The sequence below is a fragment of the Stenella coeruleoalba genome (genome assembly GCF_951394435.1).
Source record: "Stenella coeruleoalba genome assembly, chromosome: 18".
Taxonomy (NCBI): Eukaryota; Metazoa; Chordata; class Mammalia; order Artiodactyla; family Delphinidae; genus Stenella; species Stenella coeruleoalba.
The window spans coordinates 18565403-18585815 of NC_137164.1; the positions used below are offsets into that span (position 1 = coordinate 18565403).

At 45.4% G+C, this 20413-nt stretch overlaps 1 protein-coding gene across 1 annotated transcript in view; it reads right to left on the bottom strand.

The window, feature by feature from the left end:
* Window positions 1-1991: 1991 nt before the first annotated feature.
* The window catches only part of CYSLTR2 (cysteinyl leukotriene receptor 2), a 92053-nt gene continuing 73631 nt past the window's right edge, over window positions 1992-20413 (bottom strand). The window contains 2 exon segments of the mRNA XM_079903321.1: window positions 1992-4236; window positions 4239-5241. Coding sequence (XP_079759447.1) covers window positions 4201-4236; window positions 4239-5240 — 1038 coding nt within the window. The 5' untranslated portion in view covers window position 5241 and the 3' untranslated portion in view covers window positions 1992-4200.

Here is a 20413-nt window from a genome sequence, read left to right on the forward strand (position 1 = left end):
CTGAGGGTCGGATCCAAGCGGGCTCTCTTCCCTGTAAAGGTGTGCTCTCCCCCTTCCCAGCACCAGCACCCCGCCCCAGCGGGAAGCAGTGCTGGAGCAAGAGGAGTGGTGTGAGCATTCAGAATGGCTTGCAGCGTAGGCTGTGGCATCTGGCTGGGGTCAGAGACCCAGACTGCTTCTGATGGGCTGTCTGTATAAGCCCCAGTAGTAGCTGCCTCCCCACACTGCTCAGATACCGCTTGGGGTCTCAGCATCCTTTGTCCCTCACAGCTGAGCTCTCCCTTGGCCTTTGCCACCCTTACCCTGGTGTGGAGCTGTACTGCAGGTCAGGTGGGATCAGTGTGGGTGCTTTGCATGGGTCAGGGCATGGACTGTGGAGGTCCAGACCCAGACAGAGATCAGGACTGCTTCTGACATGCTGCCTGTACATGCACCAGTAATGATTGCCCCAGCGTTGCTCAGACGCCATTTTCGGTTTGAGCTCCTTTTGTGTCTCATAGCCGAGCTTTCTCCTTGGCCGCAGCAGCCCTTGCCCCAAAGTGGAGTTGCGTCTTGAAGCAAGAGGGGCTGGAGCAGTTGCTTGGTTCAGGCTGGGACACGTGCTGGGGCGGTCGCGGAAAACCGGCCACTCTCTCCACCTTGTTTTGGAAGTAAGTAACTGTGTCCATGCTCCCCACGAGTGGAGTCCCGGCTCCCCATAGCCCTCCTTTTAGTCCCAATGGCCCTCCAACCAGCCAAGGGGACTCGTCTTCCTGGTGTCAAACCCCAGGTAAGGGTGCCCAATGTGTGGCTTTAACTGCTCACTCCCCAGGGAGGGTCTCTACCTATGTAATCTCCCTTCTCTGCTGAGGCCCTTCCCAGGGGCACAGGTCCTGACCCAATAGCTTCTCTTCCCTTCCTACCTGATTCCATGTGGATCTTTCTTACAGCCTTGGTCGTGCAGGAGTCTTCCTGCCACTCCACTTTGTTTTCAACAAGAATTGTTCCACACGTAGATGTATTTTTGATGTGTTTGTGGGGGGAAGTGAGTTTTGCGTCTTCCCACCCGCCATTTTGATCTTCTACCCACAGCTCCCACTTTAGGTGTAGACTCTGACCATCCTCATTCAGTCAGAGTAATCCATTCTTCCTTGGTTTCTTAGGAGCTGGTATGCAATCTGAGTAGGTCTGATCAAAAGGAACCCTGTGACTTTTGTTAGATGACTTGGGCAGGAGATACCCTGTTTCTTCTCCTGGATACAAGTAAGGAAACATATAGCCTCAGGCTGCTTGCAATCAGCTTGTTTCCATGAGGTGATTCAGCCATGGGACCAAGACAACACTTGGAGAGAAAGGCTTGCAGAAATCCTGGTTGAATAGGGCCTGAAGTCCAACTTCCCTTTGTATGGTTCAGTTATGCAGTATAGTGGTTGTTTAAGCCCCTTGGAGTTGGGTATTCTGTTACTTACAGCTAAAAAATCCTGACATACCAAATCACCCCTCACCTCAGAAGGCGACTCCCCTCACCCCAGAAGGGAGCTCCCTTTCCATGGCAGGGCTGGGTGGGCTTCCCTCACGGGCCCAAATTCAAATGTAGTCCTTTTCTGCTTTCCTTTCTTCTCTCAGTGCACAATTTCCATTTCTGGTCTCCTTTCTTTTCTTCCTCGTCTTTTTTTTTTTTTTTTTAAGGCAGAATTAATTTGAATTTTCAACTTTATTTTTATTTTATTTCAGCAATACATATTCACAAGTTAGACAGTTAAATACTTATTAAGAGGAAAAAAGAAATCCCCACCTTATCCTCCCACACCCAACTTCTCTCCAAAGGCAATCCCTGTCAATGTTTTTCACTGTTTCTTCTGGGCTTTATCCTCTATTGTTAAATAACATTTTTATACAGATATTTGTCATTCTTTAGCTTTAGTTATTACAAATTTTCTGTGATAAAATATAGGAACATAGATTTATTATACCCCTCCCCCCATACACATCCTCTCCCCCTCATTTCCTGAAAAAAGTTATATCACCGTATTTTGCTATTTACACTATGTATATATTGTTCACAGCTGAGCCATGTAGTGTACTATGGTTATATTTCCTTTCTTAAACAACAATTTCTGTTTCCTTAGCATTTAATAATTGCATTGTCTTTTCACTTGTTTATTTTCCTATGTATTTTTACTAGTTCATCCCACGCTATCCAAGAAAAATATAAATCCCTCCAACGTATGCAGATCAGTTAGTTTCTTGTTTTTCTGCTACGCACAAACGTGCTGGGAGTTTTCTTCATCTTACTCCTTGTTTGCTAGATGTCAGGTTTTCCTTTATCCTGGTTAATCTCTTATTTTAGAGAAGCAAATTCTCCAGTAGGTTTCTAATAAAAAGTGTGAGGGTGATAAGAATGTTGAGACCTTTCATACTGAAAACGTCTCTATCTACCCTCTCATTTATTGTTGGTTTCTCATGTTCAGGCCCTTTCCTCTGATGTGTGGTCGTCACTGACTGCTCATAATAAGAGTGAGGCTCTAACAGGTTGATTAGATGCTCTCGATGAGTAGAAGGGATTAGTTGCAGTGTGGGCTTCCTGTCCGGTAAGTAATAGGGCCGGCAGCAGCTTTTGTGTTGGGAGAATCCCCAAAAGTCTGTGTCTGTTGGTCTTTTTCCTTGAGTCGGGCAGTTTCCCCATAGGAGGAGCCTCCAGGCTTCTGTCTTGACAAGGTATGAGTCTGTCGGCATTCTTGCAACTGAGTGAGGGAATGGCTCTGGGGCTCTTGTTCTCTATAAAGACTTTCCTTCAGTCCTTTGCTAGCTTCAGACCACCACCCTCCCACCCTCCACTCTATCTTGGGGTCAACAACTCCAGAGAAAACTTCAGCCTTCAGTCTTCTCATGAGAGTGAGAAGCGGTAGGTACCTGATGGGGGCGGAGAACTCTTACTCAGACTTTCAACTAATCCTTATGGAGGTTTGCAAGGGGAATGGGAGGGAAAGCACCCAGCCAACCTCTCTGCACAGAGGTTTCTACAACTCTTACGAAGTTGTGTGAACTTGAACAAGTTCCTTGATTTCATCTGTAAAAGGAAGATGAAGGGCTTTGGCGTGAGGGTGAAATGGAAGTAACGGATGGGGAGTGCCTTGTGCAGCCTGCCCAGCACAGAGAGGGCACTCAGTTGTTGGCAGTACAGCGGTCATGGTGGTAGCAGTAGGTAGTCTCCTTAGCCTTGTTTCACTGGACAGAAAGGATCTCCCTCCGACAATCCAGTGCTTTGCTACACTCTCTCAGAAGAAAGCCACCCTACTCATGTTCTGCCAAAATGTTAATAGAATTTCAGGGGTACCACAATCTTTGCAACTTGCCTTCTACCCCACCCTCTCTCTGAGTGCCCAGCCAAACCCTTAGCACCACCTCCTCTGCTCTGGCTCCCATCCAAGTGGATTAACCTGCAGGATGGGAACTGCAGTGAACAGCCCGGGCCCAAATCTCAGGAGTCAAATGGATCCCCTTCTCTCCTATTCCACACATAATCCCTCCACCTGCTAGGGCAATGCCCCGGGTCTTCCTCCTACTCTTCCTGTTTTCCTCACCCCCTGACAAGAGAGAGGCATGCCCTTTGCCTTCAGTGTGCTAGAGACCCTCTCCTAGCGCAAAATGAAATTCTTTTTTCCCCTTTCTCTCTTCTCCCTGTTTCTGTCCCTCTGTGCTTGTTGGGGATCTTGACTCTACTTTGTTAGAGGACAGCCTTCCTCTTCACAGTCTTAAGTCTTTCTCCTGAGTTCTAAGGATGCTTTTCTTATCTGCTCTGGGGCCTCCAGTAGCTTTGTTAACTGGCTATGTCTCAGGGGATTGAAGAGGGAAGAGGAGAAGCTAGGAATGTTGGGGTGGCCTTAAAATTAAGAATTTAGAATGCCTAGTGGGCCAGAGATCTGGTACAGGATCCGATGAGAAGCAGCAGTCACCATGCTCAGCATTTTTTCCCAGTCTGACATTTCAAGTTGCAAGACTCTGATAGGGATTTTTCCTGCTATACTCTCTATTTAGACTCAAACACTGAAGATACACTGAATGAAAATTCTGAAGTAGGTCTTATGAACAAAAGTCATGGTCAGTTCAATCTTGGGAATCGACCTTTGTTGGAAATGGTATAAATACACAGTCATTTGCAGACTACGTGTGAATGAAGGTGGACACAAGGACATAGGGACAGCCTCACCTAATAACCCCTCACACTCTTGTTTCCTTTTTTAACCACACGCACACACAGGAAAGCTGCACTTTGTTTGCTGTGAATGACATTTCCTGAGTGTAGACTTTAGTCTGTCCTTAAAATTCTCGCCAGCAAAGTAATAGAGCAAAGGGTTGAAGCAGCTGTTGGCCGCTGCCAAAGCCAGTGTGACGGCCACAGCTTTATGCAGACTCTCTTTGCATTTATCCACTTTCCACTCGACTAAGTGGAGGGTTCTCAGTATATGATAGGGCAGGAAGCACAGGAGGAAGATGATCAAGGCAATGATGATGGTGGTTAGCGCTTTCCTGTGAGAAGGACGCAGCCCTAATTCTGGGACCTCCACCTTTAACAAAGCTCGAATGATCAGCAGGTAACAGATGCTGAGCGTGCAGAATGGCAGCAGAAAGCCCACCACCAAGGCAATGTGGTTCATGGTCTTCAGCTTAGTGGCTTTCTTGGGATTCAGCTCCAAGCACAAGGTGACATTGCCCTTCAGCTCAGAGCCATTTTTCAGCAGCAGTGTTGAGGAGGCCGTGATAAAGATCCATATGGCCCCACATAAAATCCAGGCATTCCTGACGCTAGTGGCATGAAGGAGCCGCAGCGGGTGAACCGTTGCCAGGAAACGCACAACACTCAACACAGTCAGGAAATAAATGCTGCTGTACATGTTGACATACATAGAAAAAGACATAATTCTGCAGGTTAGGTCCCCGAATATCCAATTGGAGCCTCTGAGATAATAGTCAACCCTGAAGGGCAGTGTGGCTGTGAACAAGAGATCGGAAATGGCCAGATTTAGCATGAAAACGTTCACAGATGTGGACTTCTTATGAGGTTGCAGGAAAACATATATAGAAAAGCCATTCCCCAAGGCTCCCCAGATAAATATTGCCAGGTACACGATGGGGTAAAATTCTCTCTTGAAGGTTTCAATCGTACAGTTCCTGTTGCTACTGTGATTGCTGAAGTTGCCGTTGGGTTCCATTTCTGATATGGAGATGGACGGAGCTAAGGACACAGGTTTTCTCTCCATGCTGAATTAAAAAGAAACAGATATAGAAAGTTACTTCCTGCTGACATTTTCCCAGGTTTTAATGAAACAGAGAGAAATACTAGCTTCTCTTTGAAACGTGAGTCAAAAACTATTGGCTATATTTTACTATATGCTTACACTTTTACTGTATGCTTATACTTTTACTATACGTCTTTACTGTATGCTTCATTACATTTCATGATAAATTTCTGGAATGCAGAATAAACATTAATTTATTTGGTTGAAGCTGAATCCTCAAACTGGGGGGACTTTTGCCCAGTGCCCAAATGAGAATCCTCCAAAGCTTGTCTCTGACCCTGGAGAAGGTCATCAATTACACAGCTTCTGCTCTGGAAGCTGACAAAGATTCTCTTCTTGATCAAACTCTAGCCAAGCTCTTCCGAGTCCTCTTCTCAACCAGGTGTCAACCTTGGCCTACACAGACTTGAATAACAGCTAACATAAAAGTGCTAATATGGTTTTTAACAGCTCAAGGCTGCATCTCTAGGATGACCATACCCTCCCATTCTTACATAGCCTGAGAAAACTCAAGCCTGCTGAAAGAATTTTCTGTTTGTTCCAGCCCGTACCTGGACACAGGGCCTCTGCCTCCAGCCTCTGTGGAAAGAGCTTAGAGCCTAACTTCTATACGCTCCAGTTAGCAAACCCAGATGCTTTCCACTTGGATCAACCTTCCCTTCCTACTTTCTGTAATTTTTAAAAAAAATTATTTATTTTATTCATTTATTTTTGGCTGTGTTGGGTCTTGGTTGCTGTGCGCGGGCTTTCTCTAGTTGCGGCGAGCAGGGGCTACTCTTCATTGTGGTGTGTGGGCTTCTCATTGCGGTGGCTTCTCTTGTTGCGGAGCATGGGCTCTAGAGCGCAGGCTCAGTAGTTGTGGCACGTGGGCTTAGTTGCTCTGCAGCATGTGGGATTTTCCTGGATCCAGGCTCGAACCTGTGCCCCTGCATTGGCAGGCGGATTCTTAATCACTGCACCACCAAGTTCTACTTTCCGTAATTTTTTAATTCCCTGGCTCTACTGAGCCCCTGCTCACTCCCCTCTCCTTTCCTTCATTCTCTCCCTTTAAAACATCCAGTTACCTCTGAGTTCAGTTCACGTTGGACTCTTTTCCCTATTGCAATAGTATATCACTGAATAAAATCTGTCTTACCACTTTAAGTAGTGTGCAGCTTTGTGTATCTTTGACCAAGCCTTGGTTTAAATGTAAATTCATTAGGCAGAGTTGTCATGGATAATCACATGGCTCTTAATTTCTTCTTTGCTGGCCAAAGAGAAATTTATACTCGACATTTCTTGCCTCACCTAGATAAACACTACAGAACAGCCCATGACTGCAGAGGTAGGGGGAACCTTCTGGATGTCTAGGAAAAAACAGGTAGATTGTGTGTGGGGGGGTATTTTCTTTGTCTGGGTATGATAGTCTGGACCCCTGTTTTTCAGAGTCTAAGAACTAATAACCATTTTCATTGCTTCAAAATCCTGCCTTTTTGAATCTAAGCCCCAAATTACACAAGCACAGATCCTATAATAATTCCTTCCTAACACTCTCTTTCTGAGATGTCCTAATTTCCCATGGTGTGCATTCTGCATTGATACCACAAATCAATAAACCCAACTGTGTTCAACTACAGGTTTGCTCCTATAGGCCTTTGACTAGAAGACACTGACTCTGAGAATTCACATAATGATCTAAAAACTAAAAGAAGTATGGTAAAACATTAGTTAAATTAACCTACCCAAAATATATGGTTTGTAAATATACTTCTGATGCAGTAAATATGTTTTTCAATTCTCCTTCAGAGACCCGTGTGGAGGTGCAACTCAGAAAACACGGTTGGCATGTAAATAATGAAAAAAAAAAAGTTTTTTCTTTAACTCAGCACTTCCCAAATTATCTTCCATAAACTACAAATTCCACGAGATGCTTTGTGTAAGAAAAGGCTTCTGTGTTCAGATCAGCCTGAGAAACACAGCAAGCTTTAGTGTCCCTCTCTTGGAGATTCATAACTCATGTTAAAGGCTCTAAGAGGTCCTAAAAGAAAAAAAAAGTCTTCTTAATAACAGAGTATGCCTCCTTTTTCTGACTCTGAAAACTTTTTTGCACACTAACACAATCTAATATCCCACAAGTGTTCTACAAAATCTTCCCTGTGAAATGCTGATGTTATTATGTAATTTATCTAGAAAATGGTTTTGACAGAAAAAGAAGAGGATCCCTACTTAATGGGCCAGATCAGTCAACAAGGGTTCAAGTATCTGAAGTCAAGGGGTTCTAAGCATTTCCTACTGGGGAAATGAGCATTTCTGGGCATCCATTATGTTGTTTGTAAAAAATGGAGATTGTATTAGTTTTCTAGGGCTGCCTTAACAAAGTACCACACACTGGGGGGCATAAAGCAACATAAGTGTATTTTCTCAAGTTCTGGAGGCCATAAGTCTGAAATCAAGGTGTCAGCAGGGCCATGCTTCTTTTGAAGGCTCTAGGGAAGAATTCTTTGCCTCTTCCAGCCTCTGGCGGTTACCCCCAGTCCATGGTATTCCTTGGCTTGTAGACGCATACGCCACGTGACTCTGTCACATGGTATTTTCCTTCTGTATCTTTCCATCATCTTCCTACTGTGTGTCCGTGTCTGTATCTTCTCCTCTTCTTATAAGAACACCAGTCATGCTGGGCCTAGGACCTACCTTAATCCAATATGACCTCATCTTAACTAATCATACCTGCAAAGATCCTATTTCCAAATAAGACGACAGTGCTTATTTGGAACCTGGGGTGAGAACTTGCACGTATCTTTCAGGGGACATAATTCAACCCACAGTAGGGATATGTAACATATGTTTCATAGAGCTGCTGTCAGGATTACATGAGAGATAGAGAGAGTCTTACAGGGCACTTGGCACCGAGTAAGTGCTCCCTAGCTGCTCCACTCACATGAATCAGCGCAGGAATGATCTAGCTTCAACGTTTGTTATCCCACTGACCGCAGGGAAGAGTTGATGACCTCAATTCTCACATTCATATGCAAAGTAAAAAGTACACTCCTCTTGGTGTTTACTACAAAGGTATACTCTACAGAAACACTGATTACTCTCAGATTATTCTGACCTTTTTATTGTGAAACTATCTGAAGCCTTCTCCACTCCTTTGCTCTCAGTCTGCCAGAGAAGCTTCTGATGACCCCTCAGCTTAGTCAGGCCTCTCCGGAAGTGTGGACTGTGGATCGTGAATGGAAGATTCCAGTAAAGTGAAATCGCCCATTGTAAATATACAAATCAGAATTCTGGGTAAAGGACTTCCCTGGTGGCGCAGTGGTTAAGAATCCACCTGCCAATGCAGGGGACGCAGGTTCGAGCCCTGGTCCAGGAAGATCCCACATGCCGCGGAGCAACTAAGCCCATGTACCACAACTACTGAGCCTGTGCTCTACAGCCCACGAGCTACAACTATTGAGCCCGCGTGCCACAACTATTGAAGCCTACGTGCCTAGAGTCCATGCTCCACAACAAAAGAGAAGCCACCGCACTGAGAAGCCTGCACACCACGATGCAGAATAGCCCCCACTCACCGCAACCAGAGAAAGCCCAAGCGCAGCAACAAAGACCCAACTCAGCCAAAAATAAGTAAATTTAAAAAAAAAAAGAATTGTGGGTGAAAATTTAGACCCCTGTGAGTCTGGTTTGCGTAAATTGATTTTTTTGAGGCCTAGGAGTAGACTGACCGGATGAAATTTCTCCTGTGCGAAGCTGATATGTCACATCCTATTTCTGAGATGACTCCAGGGCCTTAGTTCTGATTGCACGGATGATGGCTCTCCCTTCCCTTCTGATCTGTCTCACCAGCAAGTCTGAAGTTTCTAGCTTGGGTTGCAGGGAGAATGGTGAGGCCATTAGCTGGGCTTGGAGATACAGTTCAGAGAAATCATCACATAGAGGCTGGAAGTCTGTAGGCCTGACTTGGGAAAGGGAATACAGCAAAAACAGAAGCTTGGAGATTTTGTCTTAACTCAACATTAGAGAGAAGTAGAGATTCTGTCGGTTGGCGGGGCCAAGACAGAAGGATCAGACCCCAAATCAGGTAGTACAGAGTTGAAATGCTAGAAATAGTACAGGCAGCATGCACAGACCATGAAGCCAACGTGGGGTTGGATTAGGTGTCACAGTTATGTGTCAGCTCTGGATGGGCAGAGCACTGGAACCAGGGTTAACACAGAGCTCAGAGGGCAAAGAGACAGGCAAGGGAGCTAAGCCTGAGGAATTCTCATGATGTGTTCCATTACAAATGGCCTTTTTTGAAAAGGACAGAGTCTTGTCCACACAGCCTTGACCTCGAAGCCAGGATTCGGATATAATCTTAGGAAAAGCTTATATCAGGAAAGGGTCTGAAAAAGTAGAAATAGACTTGAAAGCAATCAAGTCCTTAAACTTTTTGACCATGAAGACCTTAAAACCACTTCTCCCATCTCAAGACCGACAGGGCCTGTAAATTGCAATGAGATGGGCCACCTGGGACCCCGCCCTGCACTCCTCCTTCACTGGGGGTGGCAAGTGTGCAAGGACAGCTACAGATGCTGGGGAAAGTCCCTTATCACAGGCAGAGCATGGGATCCAGCAGGTATGAGCACAGACAAGAGATCATAAAAACGATGGTAACAGTTGCTCCACAAGGGAATTGAGGGATATGGGGGGACCAACAACAGACCCTAGCAACAGGGACTTCTTGAGCAATTGGGGAGGAAGGCATAACTCACGAGGGAAGGTCAGTCTGCAAGCAGCAAGGCCCTTGTACTTCCAGGCCATGATGGAAGAAGAGGACTTTGGATCTGAGAGGAGGGTCGGCCATTGCAGGCAGGCCCTGAGTCATGGAGAACCTCAGTGCTGGACAATACTTTGGGCACAGAGATGCAGGCCAGGGACGCCAAGACAGAGGCCCTTTTCCCCTGTTGAGGTGGGGACCAAATCTCGGGAAAAAGAGAGATGCCCAATTTTAGAGTCGAGGCACCAGATCAGGATCAGATCTACCCCAAGGGTAACACTGAGTCCCAGAGTTACTTCAATTCCTCTGCCTCAGATTGCGATTGGTTCTGGGCCCTGGAGGGGCTGGAGGGGGACGGGAGTGGGAGTGGTCCAAGGCTATCAAACAGCCCCACTTGTAGGAAGAGGATAACTACAGAAGCTGGGACTTTGATTCCAAGAGCATCTTAATCTTTGCAAAGCTAAAGAAAGAAAATACACAAACACCCTTCCTAGAAGGCTCATTTAGCCAACCGCCACAGGCTAAAAGCAGGGCCAGCTCAGATCCACAACTCCATTAAGCTCGCCACTTTCTCTTGAGAAATCTTTAAACCACTTTGATTGTTCTTTTCCGCCCATAAAAAATACACTTCACTACACCACACTGCAAACTTTCACTAGACTGTTTAAAAAAAAAAAAAAGAAAAGAAAAAGAAATGGCCTGTTAGAAGTGTCTGTAAAAATCAGCCAGACCAATTAAGTATGTGACAGGAAGCTGAGAAACAGATGAAGAGGTAAATTCAAGGAAAATTAGGACATAAATTGACAGTGTAATTTGCACTGCCTTAGAGGGAGAGCACAGCTTCCGGGACTGAAAGCGGTCTTGAGACAAAGAAAGAATTGAGGCTTTGTCTCTTGCAGCCTTACTGATAATAAAACAACAAAGAAGAAACAATGCAAAGCAGCAGCAGATGGAGATTCCAGATTTCAGGTATGAAGAAAACTAAACATGCTGCGTGACCAAAGGCTAATGAGGACGAAGAGCTTATGTGGATAATTAGAATGTTTTCATGGTCCCTGCAAAGCTGCAACTGTTCAAAACCTCACAGAAGTTATTTTTATTTATACTTAGAAAAAATATATATATTTTGATGCCTTGCCAGGATAGACCTTGTCACACATCCTGCCCCCATTATCAGCACTGACCAGGACTGTAAGTCCACAGGTGTGCTTACCTGCGGTTCTCAGGTAACAAGCCTGTGACCTGGCAGCAGAGCCCAAAGACCGAGACCCTAAGATGCAGGGACACAGTTTGAGGAAGTGCAAATATGATAGTCTAGGTGAGGCATGAAAGGAAGGACGAGGTAGGCAGAGGGTAGTTTGAGAATGACTTACATCCACACTGGGGAATTTGGGGTTTATCTTGACGGCAATGAGAGCCCTTGAATTGTGGAGAGCAGATCTGCATTTTAAAGGTGTGATTCTGGCAGCGGATGGAGGACCTTTTGGAAGAAGGCAAGCCTAGGTCCTGAGAGACACGTGGGGATGCTCTTGTGACTGTCCAGGAAAGAGGGGGTGAACATATCTGGATGAGATTGAGAGTAGGAAGGAAAGAGAGTTGACTGGAGTTGGGGATGGACTAATTATGGAAGGTCAGGGGCAGTTGGAGGTGGGGATGGTCAAGGACCCTCTCATGTATTTTGAGGAGGAGAAAGGTACATTACCTTGATAAAAAGAACAGAAGAAGAATAAGAGGAAGTTGCTGTTTGGGGTGGTAAAATGAGTTCAAGTTGGGGCATTTTGAATTTGAAGCATTTATGAAACGGTCAACTACAAATTAGCACTTGCCATCTACCTCTCCAAGGATTAAATCAGGTGCCACTGCAGCTGCTGACCTTCAACACCCCCTGAAAGGAGTTCAGGGTGGAGATCAGGAATGAGACACTTGGTGCTCTGAGAAAAATTGGCAGAACAGGTCTTCAGATAGTTAGATATTTTCAGTAGCTGATTTTATGAGCCCAATTCTTGCATGTCCTCGTATCCAGAAAAGCACTAAATTCCTTCATGGTGACGTCTGCTCTTCGTGACTAGCAGAAACCCTGATGGGAACTTCTGCAAAAATATGTGCTTGATTGCATGTATTCCCCCTTCACCAAAATCACATATATATTGACCTCTTCCCCCCACCACCTCTTTGGAGCAGTTTCTCAGAGCTATCTGAAGTGCTGTCTCCCGGGCTGCAGTCCACATTTTGCCCCAACTAAAACTTAACTTGCAACTCTTGCATTGTACTTTTTTTTTTTTTAAGTCGACAAAACACATGCAAGAACTGTCCCATTACAGTCTACAGCCTGATGAATTTAGGGGCCATCAGCACTTGGTACCTGAAGCCAGAAGAGCGGAGGAGCTCCTGCAGGGGTTTAAGAGCAGAGAAGGAAAGAGGGTCAAGAACAGAATCTCGGGGAACGTCAACAATTAAGGGACAGGCAGAGAGAATGGGAGCCTGGAAAGACGATTCAGAAAGACTGGCCGAATGATAAGACACGAATCAAGAAGGCAACTTCTGGGAATTCCCTGGTGGTCCAGTGGTTAGGGCGCCACGCTTTCACTGCTGAGGGCCCAGGTTAAAAAAAAAAAAAAAAAGAATGCAACTTCAAGGAGGGGGGAGTGGTCAGTGGGGTTAAAAAGTGTCAAGTGTCAGGAGATTTAGCAATAAGTTTATCAGCGTTCAGAGGGGGTGGGGCGGGACCCAAGGCCAGGAAGCTGATAAAGGAGCAGGGGTTGAGAAAGTGAACACTTTCTCAGAGGAGAGAGAGAACATCTCAGCTCAGCTTCTGTGAAGGGCTTGTTCTTGGAGGAAGTCAGGGAGGGAAGATGCATTCTCTTCTCTTGAGACACCTTCTTACTCTCAGCCCGTCTCCTACAAATGACTTCAATGCCTTCTTCTGTTCATTTCTTGTCCTATCTTTTCAACATCAGACACCTGAACAGGGCTAGAGTAGAATGTACACCGAACCTGAAGTCCAGTAGATGTGATTTGACTCCCAACCGTCCCACTTTCTAGCTCTAAGACTTTGCACCCCTTGTCCCAGCAATACCTGTATTTTCGTAAATGAGATTCAGCTAGTGGAGCCTGCCACAAAGTGACAGATGGTGGGAAAAGCACAGAAGTCTGGGTCCTGGTCTGCCAGTTTCTAGGTACACATGGCCTTGACTAACACATCACTTAGCTTCTTTGGGGAACTGTGTCTGTAAAATGAGGGTTATGCTGCCCCTGGACTCCATATCAGAAAAGAGCTCTGAGAGGAGCAAATGCAATAATGGATGTAAAAGCACTTTGAAAACCGTAAAGCTGACATTATTGCTATTATTTTGCTGCTTCTTAACGTCGGGCAGCAGAAACCTGGATTTGCACTTCTTCAGGCACGTACCTGTGCCATTCACTCTGCTCTCTTTTATCTCTGCCTTTCCCCTCTTCTCTATCCCCCTCGTCCCCGATCTGCAGGGTGCCCAACTCTAGTCAAGCCAAATCCTCTTCTTCAACACCTGTATCACCTTCTGCCTGTCACCTTACCCAACTGACACTTCTCACGGGTCTCTCTCTTTTTTATCACTCCTGCAGCACTTGTAAATCAACTACAGCAGCCTGAAATTAATTCTTCATGTGCTTTGATAGATACATCTTAGGCAGACATTACACTGGCCTCTCCAGATTATGAGACTTGCAAGAGGAAGAGACAGTCCTCTACTGATTTTGCATACCTTATTATGCCAAACACATATTTGAGGGAACTTGGTAAACTCTTAATCACTAGACAAATGAGTTGCCATAGCAGGCTCATAAAGTGCATGTGTTAGACACAGATTACAGAATCTGATGGTCCAGGTGAATTCACAGCCCCATTAGTCTTCTTCTCCTCCTCACTGACGTCTACGTCCAACCGCCATGTCCTTGTGGGTTTGAAGTTCTCCACAGTGGGAAGCTTCTGTTTTAATAACCCAACCTGCAAATCACAACTCTCTCCACAATAATGCTCTGTATCTTCCCTAATAACTTTAGAGCATAACTTGGATTTTAGCTCCCAGAGCTACTGCATACTGTGCAATGGCAAATAGAACATTCTTTTTGAAGTTCAAAGAAATGTTGGTGTAAGGTCATAGAGCCAAATCTGCCACTTTCAAGCTTGGGAATCTTGCACAAATAACTTATCTTCTCAGAGTCTCAGTTTCCTTATCTGTAAACAGCATAAAGAACGTGAAGTATTTTGCACAGGGTGAGCACACAATGACGTTTACTACTATGATTAAATCTCAAAGTGTGGGCTTAGGCATATGATTAAAGAGGCGAAAAGGATCTCAGAGCATTTGTAAAAATATAAAAGCAAAGGCTGAGAGATGATTTAATGATTCAAATGGTGAAAGGAATGACAAGGTTTCCTCTCTGCTGCAGGGAAGAAGTAGTAGAGCAGAAGGAAAGAACACAAACTCTGGTTTGAATCCTGGTTCTTTCACTCACCAGCCCTCTGTGACCTTGGACAGCCACCTTTATCTCCGGGCCTCAGATCCTTATCAGTAAAATAGAGATAATGAAGACAATAGTCCTTACTTCTCTGAGTTGTTGTGAGGATTAAGCAAGAAAACATGTGAGTGGCACTGAGGTCAGAGCCTGAACCAGAGGAGAAAGCAGCATATGTTAGGGAAACCTGGCACAGAAGCCTTTCTGTCCCCCTTTTCTTATAGGGAACAGACTCCAACGTCCATGACCTTCCCTGAGATTCAAAGGGCAGATTCAAACAGTTGCTAATCCGGGAAAGTGAGGGATGCAGAGACAAGGGAGGGGCAGCCAAGAAACAAGGGTGCAGCCTTGGGACAGGGTCCTGGTTCTGCCTCAAGGGATACACATAACAATGTCTTTAAGCTCTTCATAGAATTAAAACCCAACAAATGGAAGATGTCAGCATTCTTCATACCAGAGAAGACCACCTGAGGCCAGATTAAAGAAACCAGAGAAGCTCATTGAGAAGATTACCTGAGAGACCTGCCTGGAAGTCCAGTGGTTAAGACTCCGTGCTCCCAACGCAGGGGGCACGGTTTGATCCCTGGTCGGGGGAATCTAAGAGACCACATGCCACATTGGTATGGCCAAAAAAAAAGAAGAAGCAGATCACCTGAGACCAGATTAGGAGTGTAGGTGCTGCACACACGCTAATCTTGTTCAGCAGCCCCATCCTTGAATCGTTTGCTCTAAAACTCATCCAATCCTCCTGGGTTGGGACACACAGTTTCAATGGCAGGAGTCCACTGTGTCCCCCACTGCCTGGCAAAGCAATAAAGCTATTCTTTTCTACTTCACCCAAAACTCTGTCTCCGAGATCTGATGCAGCACCAGTGCACAGAGGCTGAGCTTTCAGCATCATTAGCTGTTATTACTGCAAAGGCTCACAGACTTAGCTCCCTGAAGTTGTGCAGAGAGGATTCGACCCTCTGGATTGGAAGATGCTACAACCTCAAAATCCCAGAGGCCCTGGAGTACAAAACTAATATGCCCCACAAAACAGAGAAGTATCAGTGAGTGCCTCGTTTTTGAAATCCAACACTGCTGGCTCAGCCCTCAGTTGTAACTGGCTCCAAATGTCCTGGTGGAAGCGTAAAGCTTCGGAGACTTCTTTAGCCTCCCAGGAACAGTCTTGCACTTTTAGAATTTTTTCAAGGGATAAAGTGAATTAAATGCTTGGAGACCAAAACAGAAATACAAATGAAAAGATCTGAGATTACAACATCTTTTGAATGAGGAACTGAGCTGGTCTCCAGGCCTCCAGAATAAATAGGGAGCAGGGGTGTGAACAACCTGGGGCCCTGTTTCCATGCAGTCAGCACCTCAGAGCATTCTGCTACTGATCCCCCACCCTGTCTCTCCCCAAATGCCTCAAAGTGCAAGTCACGTCTCACACCACCAGCCTAATGCTCCTTTGCCCTCTGAATGCCGTTGACTTCCCCACACCTCATAGCTGTGAAGTCAGCCCATCGTTGAAAGGGGTGCTTGCAGATCTGCTGTAAACCAGTAGGTGTTAAATAGCATTTATGACTTTGGAAGTCCCCCAGGAGCAAATTCCCTAATTTACTTTCTCTGTGCTGCAAAGATCTCTTTAACAGCTCTGGGCCCCAGAGGGACTCCTCAGCCAGGGTCCTGGGCCTGATAATTCTCCCTGCAGGCTGACCATGAAGTTTGCCCTCCAGGGCCTATGGCCTAAGTAGAGTTTCATTGTCTCATATCTGTCCTCTGGCTAGGAGTCCACATTTGGAAGATGCAAAGCTCGTAGGGCCCAACCTCTCCTCCCAGATCCCAACCAAACTGTGCCAGACTTGCCCCAGAGCTCTGCAGACAGAAAAGTCAATGTGTTCTTCCCAAGATTTCTGGGGGTCCCTGGAGAGCTTGAAGCCCTGAGGAGCAGTCTTTGGACCTGATCTGTTTTCCATCAAGGGGAAGAGCTGAGTGAGTCCTTGCAGCAAGGGTGGGAATAGTCCCACCAGGCAGAGGATCCTTTGGGGGACCGAGTGCTCTGAGCAGTTTCCCGCTTGTAATCGCCTCCTCTCACTGGCTTCTATCACAAGGAAACTGTCCAGCCCCCCTTCACCATTTCTCCCCAGATTCCTCAGGAACCCACCAGGATTGGGCCAGTAGGAAGGGGGATATTGGTGATTAATCAGTCTTTCAGCCCGGTTTCCTGACTCAATTCTAGAAAGTTCAGATGAAGTTCAGAACCCTCCCAAATAACTTCTGAATTTCATTATCTTGGTTTTCTATTTTATTTCTAAAGACCAGACACACTCTATGGTATTAAGTTTCCTAATTAGAATCTTGTCTTGAAATCACAGGTATTGGGTTGTCAGCTTCTTAGCGATTCCTAACTGCTGCCGATCTACATGGGCCCTTTAGCTGACACCTGCCTCTCTCTCCTTCTAGCACTTTCCCTGATGCCTGAGAACCCACCAAAGCCTTCCTTGCCTGGACTCTGCCTCAGGCTGCTGGGCCCTCTTGAAATACTGCCTGTCAGGCCCCGTTTGGGGGGAGGCTGGACATGCAGTGCACAGTAGCTGTGGCCTTCTCCCACTAAAAGGAGAACTTTTGCTCAGACCACAGAGTGTGTGGTGAAATGACATCCATCACCCCAAATGCACACGGGCAGATGGAGGAAGAAGCACCTCAAGAAGAAGTGTATTGCCAGAGCTGCCATCAGGACAAAGACAGCATGGGTGAACACTGATAATCTGGAGAGTGTTGGTATGGTCAAGATATCAGATCTTTTAAGTAGCAGCGTCTTGCTGACGGTTTAGCAACAGCTGCCTTTTTTCTCTCTTTTGCTGACAAGCTTTTCCCCTCTATTTACCTGATCGGTCAGTTTGCGTGTTCTCTTCTGAAATTCCGTTCTTGAGAATTTCCCTGTGCAAAAAGGTGCCTGTGGGTTAGGGACACTTTTGGGGATAACTACACCTTAAAACTGGAGTCTTTTCACAATGTCATTGTTTGTTGTTCTCCCAGAGAACAACTTATCCCAGGGACATGGCAGGGCTGAACCCTATAGCAGAAGGTTGGCATCCCAGCCCATGAGGGCCCTCTCTGCCTCTGAGAGCGACACGCGCGGCAGTATCTCGACATCCTTCTTCCCACCTCCATCCTTGTTGAATCGCCTTATTTCATTCTCTAATGTTCTCCCAAAGCTAGCATTTCTTTCATGTTCATCCGAACCACTAACACTCAGGCCCCACAATAACCAAACAACCACAAATGCAACACAGAGAAAACTTACCATGTAAGGAGAGCTCTGGGCTCCTTGGAGATATGGCTTCATTTTTTTTTTTTTAAAGCATTATTTTGACTTAGTGCTGTCTTCTCTCTGGCTCTCATAACTTCTCGGTTCTTCTACGTTAATAGAATATATAAGCCTATAAAGCTGATTGTGGATTTAATTTTATAAAAATACCTGAGCTTTTTAAAAAATTATTTATTTAGGCTGCTGCGGGTCTTTGTTGCAGCACGCGGGATCACCACTGTGGCACGCGGACTCTTAGTTGCAGCACGCATGTGGGATCTAGTTCCCTGACCAGGGATCGAACCTGGGCTCCCTGCGTTGGGAGCACAGAGTCCTAACCACTGGACCACAAGGGAAGTCCCAAGCATTTTAAAAATCATTTTCGAATGCACTTCATCAGTGTATCAAGGAAGATGGGAGGTATCTGTTATTAACCCAATTTCTGACCCAAGAAAGGCCACAGAATCATTCTGCAGCTGAGTCTCTGATTTCTAAGTCTTCTGATTCCAAATATAGAAAATCAGCAAGTATTATCTCAGAGGCCACTGCCCTACTCATTCCAATAATTTCCAAGGGATTGTGTCAGCATTAGGACTCTCCCCGTCCACAATCAAAGTGACTAAGTGACATGACTCAGGGGCTCCCCCAAAGCCCACTCACCCAAATGAAAACTCCCTCTCTGCCTTTCCCCTTGGCATTTCACATCCCATCATTAAATTCACTTCTTGGAGCAAAGGAATTATTTACCAAGGTAGTTAGTTAAACAGCACAGGATTCCTGGAAGGATTCAGAGGCGTTAAGAAGTCATAGGAAAATTTGGGGAGTAGATCCCAACAGGCTCCAAATCCTAGCTCTAGCCCTTACTGGTGGTGTGGGCATTAGCAAGTACTCAGCCTTTCGGTGTATTGAGGGGACCAGGCAGGCAGCACACTGAAATCCACGCCCCCCAGCTGCACCGAGCCTGGCACATCGTACACTTTCGATACATTAGCAAGCCTACGCGAGCCTGACGGCTACCAGGGGAAAAAAAGCCTAAGAACTTTTCAGTATGCCAGGTGCAGGATGCCTGTAAAGGACAGTAAGAAACTGATGAGAAGAAAATGTTTTCCTATGTCTCCAAAAATTGAAAACTAGGGGAATTGCCCAGGAAAGAGCCCTAGCCAGCTGCCAGTAGCCTGGGGACAGTGGGCTTGTGTGACCTAAAAAGGAGAGAGCAAGGGGCAAAGCACACTGCCGGCTCCCCACTCCCCCAGACCACCCTGCCGCCCAGTGTCTCCTCTGAGGCAGACATGCCCTTATTACCGAAGGTTTCCACCAGCCCCTCCTTCCGTCACAGGGGCCAGCTCAGGGCCCTCCAATACGGACTGTCACCTCGCCACCACTCTCCTCAGTAAAATCCACTCCAGCTTCGTGGAACTTATTTCACTGCTCCGAACATAGCAGGTTCTGTTCGCCATTAATAAAATTTAATGGCAGTGGCCAGATATTAAATGCCCACCTTGTCATTCATTGATCCTTGAAGAGTTTGCAAATGAAAGGAAGGCTGGCACCTTGGGGGAACACTAACAGATGCTGGACTTAATTCTGATACTTTTAGAACATTCTGGAGCCTCCACCTCTCTAACTTCTAACCACCAGTGCACTGGAAACAGACCCATCTCTTTAAAGCATTAGTAAATTGGAACTCTCAAGTAGATTCTCATCTCAAGGGTTTATGGGATTGAGGTGGAGAACAGAAATTGCTAGAAGTTTGACGTTTCACCCAAATTACTTTTGCATTATTTATACAGTATTGAAAGGAAGATTTGGGCGGCTTGCCTGATAGTGTATCTCCCTTTCCCTTAAAGTGTATTACTCTCAGGTATGGATCAGAGACAGGAAAATATTTCAAATAACCTAGGTCGGCTGTTATCACGCTTGCCACCCATTAGAACCACCTGAGAAATTTTTGAAAGTTAAAAACAAACAAACAAAAACCAAACCAAACCAAACTAAAAAAACCTACAGATGACTGGCTCATCACCAGAGGTTAATTTTCAATTATTCTAAAGGTAATTTTCTAATCTCCCCAGGTGATTCTGACGGAATGTACAGCCAGAGTTGAGAACCACCGACTATGGTCCCAAAGGTTATAAGCAGATTATAAACACACACACAAACTCTTTCCCTCTCATTGTGCCTCTCAGTAAAACTGCTAAAATCTACATTCTCAAATCTAACTTCCTCTCCTCAAAAACCAAGACTCTGAATGGAAAAAATATATATCTTACGTAATCAAATGACCCACTCTATAAAAATAGGAAAAAAGCTTTATGGCCCCAAATAGGGGAATGCTTGGGTAAAGTAGAGTAAATCTCCTCAATGCAATACTATGTAGCAATTTTAAATTATGATTATGAAGTATTTACAGCAATGTGGGAAAATGTATGCTCTAATGGATAAAAGGAATATAAATGTATCCATTGTGTACAAACACAACTATGAAAATCAACTAAAATCATAAGCAGACACCCAAAAAAGAATGGAAAGAAATGCCCTGAATATATCAATAGAAGCTGTGGTTTTTGCTTCCTTCTACTTCTTTGTACTTTCCCAATATTTTTTAAA